Raw genomic sequence first — 13,369 nt, 5'->3', positions numbered from 1 at the left:
TTCTGAGACCCCAGAATAATAATTATTCCCATTGACATGTATGACTGCTGTCTCCCAGCACAGCATCTGAGTGGCTGAAACCTGGCATAGAGCTGGTTTTCCACAGTTTCAAAGTCACATTTCCTCATTGTTTCATTGCTATTCAAATTCTCAAATGAGGAAAGATATCAAGTTTCAGTCTTACAGATAAATTGTCTCATTTTCCATGCATTCCATGCAAACAAGGAGCAAATAGGAGTCATAAACATAAATAAAACAATGGAAAAACTCCTACAGTGTAATTAACATTAGTCTGGGATTATTCTACAGCTTTGTTATTACAGTTAGGATCAGCATGCACTTTGGATGTGCAGTGAAGCATGCTCGCCTTTGTTGACCTTAAAACTGCTTATCATTAGAGTGTGTTGTCTTTATTCAATTTCTAGGCAACGGTCTGAAGGGTACAAAAATGATGTATATTGTCTCTTTTTACTCTGCACATCAGTGTGAGTTGACATCAGTGCGAGTCTGGGTTGAGTGATTTGTCACATCAAGGGTTAACATTTGTACTAAATACAGAGACACCTAAAACTACACAGAGCTTCTCCAAATCCCTTGTTCTGATTTTTGTATATATATTTTAAAACCAATATTGTCACCTTTTGTATTTCTGTAAGTGTTTCATCAGTGTCAACCTGGTCAGTGTGATTACAAGAATATAATCTAATTTAAAAGAGCAGTGGACCTGATAGAATATGAGAATAGTGACAGCATTCTCCAGTGAGCTTGCACTCACTGTCCAGTTAGACTGTTATCTGCCCAAATGGAAACTCAATTTACTCCTATTACCGCTATAGACGTCAGAAGCTGGAAGTAACAGCACTGATGGAACCATGAGCAGATCACATGACTGAGGAGATCACATGACTGTGGAGATCACATGACTGCAGAAGCATAATCCTGAGTGTCTAAGTCAACACACCACCTGTTTTCCGTCCCAGCATGACCTGTCAACAATGGTGACAACCAGCCAAAACAGCCGAATTGTGGCCAGTCCTCATGGATGCTCTAGCCCATTGTCTCTCAATCCAGTCCACAGGGACCTATGGCCGGTCCACGGTTTTCCCTCACAGCTCCCTGCCATACAGTCCACATTTTTGCTCAAAAAACATGGACTGTCTGGGGGATCCCAAAGGACCAGTTTGAGAAATAGTGCTCTAGCCACCAAGCCATACCCAGTGTTGATTGTAGAATTATCGCCATCTCCTGGTCAAATGTAGAAACGCACCCCTTACATGTCACCGATAATTTAGCCAAAATTAAACGTTACAAATATGTTAATTGCATAACATCTGGCACTGTAGATGATTTTCCTTCATCGGTCACTGGAGGGATCATTATTTTAGCATCCTCTCGTTCAGGATAAAGTCAAGGATGTCAGGGCTTGTGTATTCATGTATTTATGGGGGAAGACAAGGCAGGATGGTGGAGTCCTGATAAGTGCCTAAATGGGTTTCCCTCATGTGCGGGGACTGAGATACATCCCAGAGAAGAAGCACAGCAATCTGCTTCCTGGGCAGACATTCTGCTTGTCAAGTAACACAGGGGACAGTGCGGCTTAGTAGGGTCGTGTCTGGGATGCTGTGCCTGTCACTGTAACGTCACTGGCCCAAATCACAAATGAGACCAACATGGACTCTGTTAGCTTAGTACTTTCCTATTTCAAAGGACATCAAAAGATACATTTGGAAAGACGTTTCTCTTCTGGATCGCAGTGTAAATTCTCTGCTTGACCAGTTTTGATCCAGAGTGATGGATTTGCAGTCTGTCTATGAATACTTTCCTCCACCGTTTCAGATCAAACTTTTCTTCATGCCAACACCTCCATGCACAGTCAAGCAGTGGTTTAAAAACTCGGATAGAACAACAACAGGAGAGCGCAGCAGTAGCAGCTGAGCGACACGCTGGCTGGGGAATTCACCTTGAAGTTTAGGCCATTTAAAAGGCATCAGATTTTCTATAGTGAAGCCGGTACCAAGGAGGGAACGAAGATGAGCCGAACTGACCTGGGCACAGTCAGTCTACTGAAAACACCAGATAAATAAAACTAGACAGCCTGTGCAGAATTACTACCTGCTGGTACTGAGAACCAAGGACCACACACGCAGACACACACATATATATTATTTCATTTATTTGCTGCTTTTTTCAGAGAATCAGCATGCATGAAAAATATCAGCCAACCACATAATAAACATGCATGCAGAAAAAAAGCAAGCAGTCAAACGCAGAGACAACATGTGCACCAATCATAGAGCTCAGAGGTCCTGTAATAAACAGGCTGTGTGACAGGACATGGTGGAGGGGAGCTATATCATTACATACATGCATGTAGGTCACAGACTGCTGTGTGTCTCCACTGAAAAACTGAAGAAACAAGCAGGACTGCAGAAAGACAACAGCACAAGATCTCCAAATGAATGTTTAATGGACCACGTCTCATAAACAATCTGATAAATATACAATAAAAACAGGAAACAGACACGGCGACCACACAGTCGATGCTGTACAGGGATACTTGAGAAACTTTATGCTTTCAGTAAGGATGCGGTGCTCAGATGAAACCGGTGCAAGAACAACATGCTAAAGTTTCCCAAAACCTTAAGACAACAAAAACATGCAAAGAAAATCCAAGCATCCTCTGGAAGTCCCCACTGGGGTGTGGTCTGTGTAATTCCTGAAATATGCTGAGGATACAGGCCAGCTTGAACTGAGCTGGGGCCGATTATGGGACAGTGGGGGCCTCCGACACACCAGGACAGCCTTGGTGTTTGGAGAAAACTACACTGAGGATTAAGACACCAGATGGAGAGGCTGTTAGGGTAGGGTAGGGGTAGGATACTTCCCCTCCAAAACCCCTAGTTTGGGGAAGAGGGATTTTAGGGGTGGGTCGGAGATGAGCTGATGGCCAGATGCTTGAGGGGAGGGCTTCAGCTACTAGGATTGATGACAGACCGCTAGTTACAGAGTGAAAAAGTCTGGCACGCCTGGTGATGGACAAAGAGGGACGTAACCCCTGAACGTTGCTGCGTGTTGCCTGGCAGACTTCCTGCGCCAGGGCTCCCTAATGTGGCCGACAATGAGCCAAGCTTCAGACTCAGGACCCTGTCCATCACCTTGTCACAGCACCTCCTCCTGATTGGTGTCGAACACGCCCCCATGCTTTCTGATTGGTTCACATGTGCTGGCCCAGGGCCATTGACCCACTGGGACGGGAAGTGGGGAAGCAATGGCTCTTACTGAAGAGGAAATGGAACATCCTGCATGTGCTGAGTTCAAAGCAGTGGTAGAAGAGTTCGGAAAGAGTTCAGAAGGTCAAGGATATCACCTCACACTCTCATTCAGTCTTTATATCATGCTTCTTACCAGCTTCGTTTGGACGAGAGTGTGTACTTGAATATCGCTGGAATATTTTAAGTGTTTAAAAAAAAGTGTGATGATTAAGATTTTTGTCTTACTATCTGTGGTTCTGAGGCACAGAGATGCTGCTGCTATCCATAGACACATTTCTGGAATTTCTTCAAACCAGGGTTGTTCTGGGTACTTTGGGGATGGGTATTATACTCTCCTACAAAATTTTATGCAGAAAGATTCAAAGGCTGTCCACTGGGCATGAGCAGATCCCTCCTACCTCTGACCCTGACCGTGACAGCCACACAGACAGGCCAAGGATGAAAAGGTTTCCCATGACGATGAGATCCCGGTTATTGCTAACGCTGATCCAGCGGCAAACATAAAGCCACTGGATTTACATACGCAATAGGTCACTACGGCCAGCATCAAGGAACAGAGATGGGATCTTATCTAATGCCACTTCTGGTTTATGTCCTCAGAGGAGCAGGAGAGAACCAAAGAGTATCACAGAGCTAAAGATCCCCTCCCCCCACCTGACTGAGCTGTGCCCATAGGAACTCCAAGGCAGAAGAGCTCTGCAACACAATGCCATCAGAGGCAGAGCCTGCAAAGCTAAAATAACAGAACCGTGTCGGAGGATTTATTCTGTCTGTCTTCTAACACCAGCCAAGGCCCACATCATTTGGACCATGAGCAAGATGTCTAGCATGCATGCATATTTCACAACGAATAGTGCGGCAGCTCCAGCCCCCTCTGACTTCCCACAATCCCACAGACCAAGTTCTGCATTTGCTCAGCTGTCTGTAGCTAAGCAGCAGTGTTGCCAGGCAGCGCTCTCATGTAAATCTATCTTTTGGCAACTGTATTAGTTCCCACTGGGTAAAGAGTGACGGGACCATGCAGTGTACTGCCACCCATTTTGGGACCTCAGGACTTGTCTATCGCATCTTAACTAAAACAGAAAACATTACAGCTTTTATAATGAACCATTTCCCCTTATTTATCAAATGCATAACAAACTCTGCCAACAAACGTTAACCTTCGCAGGTCCAGACAGATCAATGCACACAGATAACATGGAGCAATGGCAGAAACGTGCTGCTTTTGTCACATGGATTAAAGGAGCCAATTAAGACATCCCGTACTGGCTCTGTCCCTGGAACAAAGGGTGACCAGCCAAAGCATTCCACAGTTCTGCTGGAAAACCGCAAACAGGGGTTCAATGTGAGCAGCTCAAAGCTGAAGTCCAGCCAGACAAAAGACTAGGGAGTGACACTTAATAAACAGCCACTGGTGTGTCAGACAGACTTGGGCAATTCACACAGGCTTGGTGTTGGTCACCTTTCCCATGGGAAAAAAAACACTCAATGTATTACAGGTCAAAACAAATCCTTACAAGGATGACACATGTTTAAATTGCTCAGTGTTTTTGCTCACCCGTCAGATAAACAGCAGTGCTAATGAAACATTTACTTACATTTCATTGATTTGCTTTTATTCAAAGTAGCATGCATTTTTTTGAGAACAGCACAATGGGGATTAGTAGTCTTGATCAGGGGCCTAACAGTGAAATCATTCTGCCCACCCTGGGATTTGAACCAGTGACCTTCCGATCGCAGGCACACTGGCTCTGGTTCTTAATGGCCCCACAATCCATGAGAGAAAGATAAAAGAATGAGACCTGGAGAACCTGGGGCCATTAGGGGCCCGTAGCTGCAGAAGGGTTTGGTGCTGATGGGCCTCCGGTCTGACAGCAGGATGCGCTGGACCCCGCCCTGCGCCTCAATGCGGAAGGCGTCCTGGGGATACGGGTGTGGCAGACATAGCAGAAGGGAGGGTCAGAGCGCGAGAGCAGATCCACCCTGCACACTTCTGACTGCTACACACCAAACACCGCAGGGAACCAGAGCTACTTCTCATGCTTATGCACAAGAGGGCCTCTACTTTCCACACACAAAGTACCTGCTGCTCCAAATTTGAGTGGGAAGGAGAGAGCAAAAACGTGGACTGGTGGCCCCTGAAGACTGGGCTGAGAAACCCTGCTGTACACCCAAGGAACAGATCTGCATATGTAAACTGCTCTGTTGTCCATTAAACAGACATTTTAATGATGCGTTATGGGTTACTTGTGTTAATTGTTAATGTTATCGTCACATAATAGCCCCCCCCCCCAGCCTGTGGTGCCTCGTTTCTGGGGCAGGGGGGTCGAGGAGCATCGTGGATCCACTGAGTTCGTCTCCACCGCCGGCGTGGTTTCGTACCGCTGCTCTGCCCCTCAGGCTCTGGCCCCTCCTCCCTGAGCACGGCGCGGTCGTCACACCTTTTACACCATTTATTGTATTTATTTATTGAACATATAACATATTATTGTGTTTTTGTTGTTTACATACTTCATGTCTTGGCTTGTTTTCATGTGCAGCGCTCAGGGCGTAGCTAACTCAGTCCCAGTATGCTGTTGGGGTGTGAGACCTCTCTGCCTGTGATCAGACAGTGTCTGTTTTGAGCTCCGGCCTCATCGCTGGTGGGCCGTTGTGCAAGACCCATACACCCCGAGATGTGAACAGCGGGTAAACGCTGGATAAGTGGTCTGAGTGTGTGTTCAGATCCCAGGCCAGGCTTCACTCTCCACTGTGTGCGTGGGTGTGTGTGTGTGTATATATGTGAAAATATCCATTCTGATGTACTGGTGCAAATGGCAAATATAGGTTCATTATGATAAAGCAATAAGGAATTCAATCTTAAAGCCAATGACACAAAGTAGAGGAGCTGCCTGCTTCCTCACCCCCACGTTAGAGCTCTTGATCCGGACAAAAACCTCTCCTGGTTTCAGTGCCATGATGCATGCATGCGTGGAAGTCCGCACTGTGCGCTGATTAGTACTTTTTTTTTTTTGAAAGGTGAGTTGCAGAAAGAAATCATTTACTGAAAGGAAGGTAATCCTCACATTTAGGTAACAACCACTGAAACTCTTCATTAGAAGTAAACTTCCACCACACAAGCCGCTTGCGATTGCTTGTGGGCTCCTCCGAAGCATTAGCAACCTTCGGATCCTTGCTATGGGGCAGGGGCGGGGGGGGGGGGGGGGGGCTTCTGCTGTGGGAAAACAGCAGCTGCCACAAACTGAGACGTTAACATGTGAAAGACATTGATGGCGGCCCAGTTGGAGCAGGATGAGACACGCCCCCGGCGGGAAGGAATAACATTCTGGGCTGGAAGAGGAAACGTAATCAACCCTGAAATAATTAACAGGTGAGGAACGAAGGCAGTCTTCATTACGACAAACTAAATGACCCCCCCCCCTCCTCATTTGCATTGAATGGGCTCATATATCCATCAGAAGGAACCCCAGTCACATGGAGAGTCAAACCCCCCCACCAGCCTAAACTGGGTGCGACCAAGGGCAGTTAAATGCCAGGGGAACCCAGCCCAAGACAGGGGGAAAAAAAAAAACTGATGTACCCCACCATTTGGCAAGTTTTATCAACAGCCCCCCCACACCATATTTTATAGCCAGCACCCTGATTAGCAGAATATTTGTTGCGTTGTCATAAATTCCCCCACCTTAATCTATGACCTTAAAAAAAAAAAACAATAAAAGTGCCCCCCCCCCCCCGCACCACGTCAGCCTGAAATCCCCAGAAGAATTAATCCGCAAGTGAGCCAGGGAGCCCCGTAGCTGTTAGAGGCAGGACCAGCACTCAGCGTTCAGTGTTTAAGAGTTTTATTAAAGCAAGCAAATGCAGTTCAGGTACATTTCACAAGTGGGAGCTGACAGCGAGCCGTCGTCCCAAGCACTCACACGGTAAAAGGGATAAAAACAAGGGAAGGAATGACGGAAGGAATGACAGCGCGGACGGACGGACGGACGGACCGGCGTAAACCCCGGGCTCTGCATGTCTGTTCTCACTACGTTTCTTTTTTTCTCGTCTTTTTTTTAGTAACAAGGTCCAGCTCCTTCTCTAGACCTGGCAATCAGCTGTTTCCTTTCCTTTTTTTTTTTTTTTAAAAAGTGTGTTTTTGTGTTTTTTCAATGTTTTCTGTGTTTTGTGTTTAATTCCCCCCCGGGTGAAACAAGCTTCAAGGTTCCCCATTCCTAAAAGAACAAAAAAAAAAAAAAAAAGAAGTTTTAGCCATCAGGGTCACCGTTAAACCATGTAAATAAAGCAGATGACCCCCCCCGAAAGGCCGCCGACGGGGCCCTGACCACACCATGGATGTCCCACCTCGGCTTAAACACTTGGAACACCGGCCGAGTTGGTCACGGTCTTCTGGGCGGCCTCTTTGGCCTGGTGGGCCTGCAGCACAGCGACAGCCTCATCCACCTGCAAGAGAGGAGCGTTCAGGCACGGCCGAGACGCCCCTCGCCATCGAGGACCCCGGCGACAGCAATGTACCCCCCCCCTACCTTGGAGCGCAGGGACTCCGGGGATTCGAGCATGTGCAGCAGCTCTGAATTGTCGATCTCCAGCAGCATGCCGGTGATCTTGCCGGCCAGGCTGGGATGCATGTTCTGGATGAGCGGAAAGAGCCGTTCACCTGGGAGAGGAGGGGGGCTTAGTCAGAGAGCAGTGCATTGTGGGATGGTGTTAGTAGTTACGGCGGACTGGGGGACTCACCCAGCATCTGCTTCTGCTCCTGCGGCGGAGCAGCGGCCAGCATGGAAGCTGTCAGGGGCTCCTGTCCCTGCACATGGACTGCAGGCTGCGGGGACACAGGGACACTGTCAGAGACCTGGCTTTGGGGCGGGGGTGGGGGGCGGGGGGGGCACCCACTCACCTGCTGCATAGCCACTTGTGGCTGCGTGCCCATGTGCTGCTGGGGGTTCCGCACTCCGGCCGCGTACTTGTACTGGGGCACGCTGCGCACGGGGGCGGCGGCGGCGGTAGCAGCCGCAGTGGGGGGGCGGGGGCCCATGGTCTGCGCGGCTGCGCAGTCAGAGGAGAGGGGGGGGAAGAGGTTATACTGAGCCAACGGTGCTGCAAATGAGACTCCCCTCGGGGGGGGGGGGGGGGTTCACTCACCAACACGCTGGGTGGACATCAGACGGGGCATCTGGGAGGCGGGCCGCACGGCGCTGAAGGCCTGGGGTCGGGGGGCCGAGGGCCGCATGGCGCCGGGCATGTTCTGGAAATCTGATGGGGCAAGAGGACAGCGGAGGTAAGCAGATGGGGGCCGGGTGGGAACGCGAAGTGCTGCCTGTGGTGGTGGTGGGGGGGGGGGGACTCACGCTGGGGGCGGACTCCCTGTGTGGTCCAGCGTGGGCTGGGCCTCAGCTGGGCTATCTGGCTGGTGGGGTAGTAGGCAGCTCTATTCTGAGTCTGAGGACAGAAGGCCAATCACCGTTCAATACTTGAGAGTAGTAACTGAGTACTACTTAAATAGTTATTTGTGTTGTCCGACACCTCTGACCTGAGGAATGGCAGCCATGAAGTAGCCCGAGGGCGGGGCCGGCTGGTAGGGATTGATGACGGGGTTGGGCACGGCACGGACGCTGGCCATCCTCTGCATGTACTGGTTGGTGAGGTGGGCCTGCCGTTCCTCCTTTCTCTGGGCCAGCGCCACGTACAGCGGCTTAGTGGCCACGATGCGGCCGTTCATCTCCGTCACTGCCTTGGTGGCCTCCTCAGGGGACGAGAAGCAGACGAAGCCGAAGCCTTTACTGCGGCCTCCCTCCATCATGACCTTTGGGGAGAAACGACAGACCTGTGGTCACGGGGGGGTGGGGGGAAATGCCACGCCCCACGCCCCGAGTGGCCGAAGCCTCACCTTAGCACTGGTAATGGTCCCAAAAGGTGAGAACTCCTTCCTGAGACGCTCGTCATCAATGCCGTCATCCAAGTTCTTCACGTAGAGGTTCACTCCCTGTCACAGAGGGCAGTCAGATGACAATCTGCAGACATCACTTTGACAGATGCTAACCTGGACATTAAACAGGCATCTAGACTGATTCATTTAGCGAAGCTGCATCAACTGCACGCAAAGAAAACATCAACACATAGGTGATTCCAGCATTCAAGCTCACAAAGGTACTTCAAAGAATTCATCAGTGTTTCATATGGGGCCAAGACTGAGGCAGGAATAGGACGGCCATATTGGTCCGTACGACAGCCGTTGGGATGGACGGAGGGTCACACCTGGTAGCGGGTCATGCGGTCTTGCTTCATCTGCTCAAACTTCCTCTTGAGCTCCGTCTGGCGCTCCACCTTCTTCTGGGCACGGCCCACGTAGATCAGCTTGCCGTTCAGCTCCTTCCCGTTCATCTCATCCACGGCCTGAAAGGTGTGAGCGGTCAGCAGCCGCGTGGCACCTTCACGCGCTTCCCTGTGCTCTAAACGATGACCTCACCTTCTGGGCATCCTCGTGCCTCTCGAAGCTCACAAAACCAAAGCCCCTGGATTTCCCGTTCTCATCAGTCATGACGCGGATACTCATGGCCGTTCCTAGAAAGGGTGCATATGGAAAACTTAGCACTTACTACACAAAAAGCGCTCAATGGCTGAAGATCTCATGAGAGATACACACACACACCGTATTTGCTGAAGACCTCCTTTAACTTCTCATCGTCCATGTCTTCGCCGAAGTTCTTGATGTAAACGTTGGTGAACTCCTTGGCACGAGCGCCAAGCTCCGCTTCACGCTCTTTGCGGGACTTGAAACGGCCCACGAATCTGCAGATTAACGAATATTTTTATACATGTCCTCTGAGAAGCACTCTGTTCATTTTCATGGGTCTAATAAAATCTGAGAAGCTCACCAAGAAACTGCAACATGCCTATAAATTTTCTAAGGAAAACACATGACAAGTTGAACATCCTGCACGAGTGACGTGCAGCTTACACTTTTCGGTCGTTCAGCAGCATGCCGTTCATCTTCTCGATGGCTCTTTCAGCAGCTTCCTGAGTCTCGAAGTGCACAAATCCATACCCCTTCGATCCGTTCTCATCACAAACCACCTTGGGGGAGATGTGCAGGTAAGCCACTCTAAACTGGCCACCACAGTTGTGTGACATCACAGTAGCACGTCATGAGATTCACGCACCACTAGCTCCACCGCGTACCTTGCAGGAGAGGATGTTGCCGAAGGCAGAGAAGGTGTCATAGAGGGCTTTGTTGTCAATGGACTTGTCGAGGTTCTTGATGAAGATGTTGCCGACTCCACTCTTCCTCAGGGACGGGTCACGCTGGGACCACATGATGCGGACGGGCCGGCCCTTGATCACGTCGAAGTTCATGGTGTCCAAAGCACGCTCGGCTAGCAAGAGAATATATGACGGTTACTCAAGCACAGGGACAGAAACCAGAGCATGGAGACCAACAATCGTTTCCTCTCACTAACCGACACCCCCCATGGACCACAGCTCATACACAACCTGGGGCTGCCATTCGGACTCAAGTGGCTGTGGGCAAAGGGGAGGGGGAGTTGGGGGGTGCTGGCACGTGACAGATATGGGACTCACACCAAAGTAGTGAGATGTCCAGAATCAGTGTTTATCACCACTCAAACCAACGCATTCGCACGGGCCCCCGAAACTGCCAACCTATTGGGCACAATCACTACACTGAGGGGGGCGGGGGCCCTGAAATGACTTTTTGAGTGAAGCTTCAGAAAAACAAACACGCCCCTGGAAATGTCGCCCGGATCACTTGCTGTACGTTACGAATAACTATCGCTGATTAAAAGGCCAACCTTCAGGCCGTATTCAGCCCGTTGCCGTATGCGAGCCCGAATGGGCCTTTATTTCCTCCAAACCACACGCAGACCCCCCAACCAGCCCCCGTGCCGCCTACAGACACACTAAGAGTCTCGTTAGCAAAGCGATCGGGCTAGTTTCGCCGTTTAAAGCCCACAGGCCTCCCGCAGGGCCATAACCATCCTGCGGCCGATGCGCCTAGACACGCCTTCGCGGTACCGGGGAGAAAGGCTTACCGTCGGCTGGCTGCTGAAAGTTGACGTAGGCGTAACCGAGCGAACGCCGGGTGATCATGTCCCGGCACACACGGATGGACAGGATAGCCCCGGCTGGGCTGAACTTCTCATAGAGCATGGCCTCGGTCACGTCCTGATGCAGATCGCCCACGTAGAGCGACGCCATCGGATAGCTGGGAGCGCTAGGGTTCATCTCGGAGCGCGCCACGGACGACCAGGAAGTAACGGGAACCGGTTCAAAGCCCGGAGAACGTTAAAGAGCAGCCCACGGAAAGCTCTAAGAGGAGCGGGAGTGAAGTCCAGCACAGGCCCCCGAGAAACGGACCCCGACCGGCCAACGTGATCCAAACACTGTGCGTATAAACACCCTCCGGACGCCCCCACCGGCTCCCCCGCTGCGCGGATTTCACTATAAAAACGAACAAAAAATATTTTTAAGAGTTTTTTTTCTAATTTTTAATTTTTTTTTTTTTTTTTTTGATTTTTTTAATAAGGTGTGCCGAGGCTAGCTCCGGAGCACACACTCACTCACACCGCACTAACAGCCGGGGTTTAGGGGAAGGATCGCAGAGCAGCGCACTGCTACATATACCCTCGCATACGTCACCGGAACGAAGGACCCCGCTTTATGACGGTAGGGGGGGAAGCGGAAGAGGCGTTCCTTCTGCTGTCATCGCCACAGCTACTGGCTAAAACGATTGAATTCTGAAATTTGGACCAATAACATTTGCGAACAAAACATTCGACTAACCATCAATCAAACAGCAGAAGACAGAGGAGTGGAGCCAACGAGGATGTCTTGGACCTGTAGAGGCTCGCGCTGGGGGCGTATGCGAATAACAGGGATAGAAATGCTGTTCATACACATTGTCGTCTACCATGTCCAAACCTGACGCATTATTACCATAATAATCTTATTTTTTAATTGCTAACCTAGCTGCCATGCTATAAGCGAAATTTAATAAACGTCTATTGCGGTTACATTCATTATTTCAAATTTACCTCGCGATTCTACACTATTTTATGCCTGTAGTCAGCGGTTACAGATAGACTATTTAATAGAGGCCCCACTATTAGAGAAGCAGAAAGTATCTAATGTGTGCCCCTCAGTAAAACCATCCCTTATTAACAGCAGATCTCATTGACAAACATAATAATGTGGGAAGCGCCCTTCAGGCCCGAAGTTGTTATTTTAATATCACATATAAAAAAAAACAATAGGTCATGTCTCTGTAAATAAAAAGTCCAACGGTGTCAATGTACTGATTTAACTTAAAGCACTTAGGTTGGCAGACAAAGTTTATGTAAGGCTTGCATAAGCAGAATGGTGTCCGACGAGAAATGTAAATCACGTGGTTGTGGGCCGGGCCTGGGAGTGAAGTGCGAGATTAGCATCTCTAACCGCGTGTGTATTGTCGCAATATTAGGGTTGCCAACTGTGGTCAGATGGCTGGAGTAAGATTTTCAATTCGAGACAAGTCTGCACACACATGCACACGCATTTACATGTTTTATTACCTTGTAAACAGTCTGTAAGGCCTGCAAACTACCCCAGGTTAACTTTATAATGCAACAATACAAATACGATGGAAGATTTTTGCGTGAGCGTGAGAGTCTGAAAGCGTGAGTATCACGCCAGATGCGTGACAAATGACAACCCTGTAATTTAGACGTGACTCCATGTCTGAATACCACTGGAACCAGTTTCCCGTCTATATGCGATAGCTTCTCGTGGGGGGCACACACAGATGCTGTCAAAATGTTTGTTAATAAAGTTCCCATGCGTCATGGTCGTATGCATTATACGCATTTAGGTAGCTTTGAAACATACAGTGGACAAGCGGGTAGAGAAAATGGATGGCTGTAATGCAAACTTAAAATGTAGGCGGTATCTTTAACTGCAGGGGGCAGTATTGACAAACATGCACAAAAACTAATATATTAACATTTATTGAAATAGCCACATATTTAATCATCTATTTCATTTGTAAAGAGCAACATACATGTTAGTTTAGCATTTTATAAGAAAGGGAAATGTTACACAAGTGG

General features: G+C 49.2%; 1 protein-coding gene across 1 annotated transcript; it reads right to left on the bottom strand.

The window, feature by feature from the left end:
* Positions 1-7,097: 7,097 nt before the first annotated feature.
* pabpc1b (poly A binding protein, cytoplasmic 1 b) lies at positions 7,098-11,892 on the bottom strand. Its single transcript, XM_023820164.2, has 15 exons — positions 11,321-11,892; positions 10,452-10,645; positions 10,231-10,346; positions 9,922-10,061; positions 9,739-9,833; positions 9,528-9,665; positions 9,160-9,255; positions 8,803-9,075; positions 8,621-8,711; positions 8,415-8,525; positions 8,170-8,318; positions 8,010-8,094; positions 7,799-7,929; positions 7,617-7,715; positions 7,098-7,486 (listed from the first exon to the last, which is right to left on the bottom strand). Exons 1-14 carry the CDS (start codon positions 11,511-11,513, stop codon positions 7,623-7,625), a joined length of 1,905 nt encoding a protein of 634 aa, XP_023675932.2. The 5' UTR covers positions 11,514-11,892; the 3' UTR covers positions 7,098-7,486; positions 7,617-7,622.
* Positions 11,893-13,369: the final 1,477 nt, after the last annotated feature.

The sequence above is a fragment of the Paramormyrops kingsleyae genome, chromosome 23 (genome assembly GCF_048594095.1).
Source record: "Paramormyrops kingsleyae isolate MSU_618 chromosome 23, PKINGS_0.4, whole genome shotgun sequence".
Taxonomy (NCBI): Eukaryota; Metazoa; Chordata; class Actinopteri; order Osteoglossiformes; family Mormyridae; genus Paramormyrops; species Paramormyrops kingsleyae.
Note: the sequence above shows the minus strand (reverse complement) of the source record. Positions and strands in the feature narration are given on the sequence as shown.

Excerpts from the sequence above, each read along its gene's own strand:
- pabpc1b (XM_023820164.2), bottom strand. The coding sequence starts at position 11,513 with ATGAACCCTAGCGCTCCCAGCTATCCGATGGCGTCGCTCTACGTGGGC. Across the intron at positions 9,834-9,921 it reads GGAGGTCTTCAGCAAATACG|GAACGGCCATGAGTATCCGC; the intron begins GTGTGTGTGTGT and ends CACCCTTTCTAG. Across the intron at positions 8,526-8,620 it reads ACAGGGAGTCCGCCCCCAGC|ATTTCCAGAACATGCCCGGC; the intron begins GTGAGTCCCCCC and ends TTGCCCCATCAG.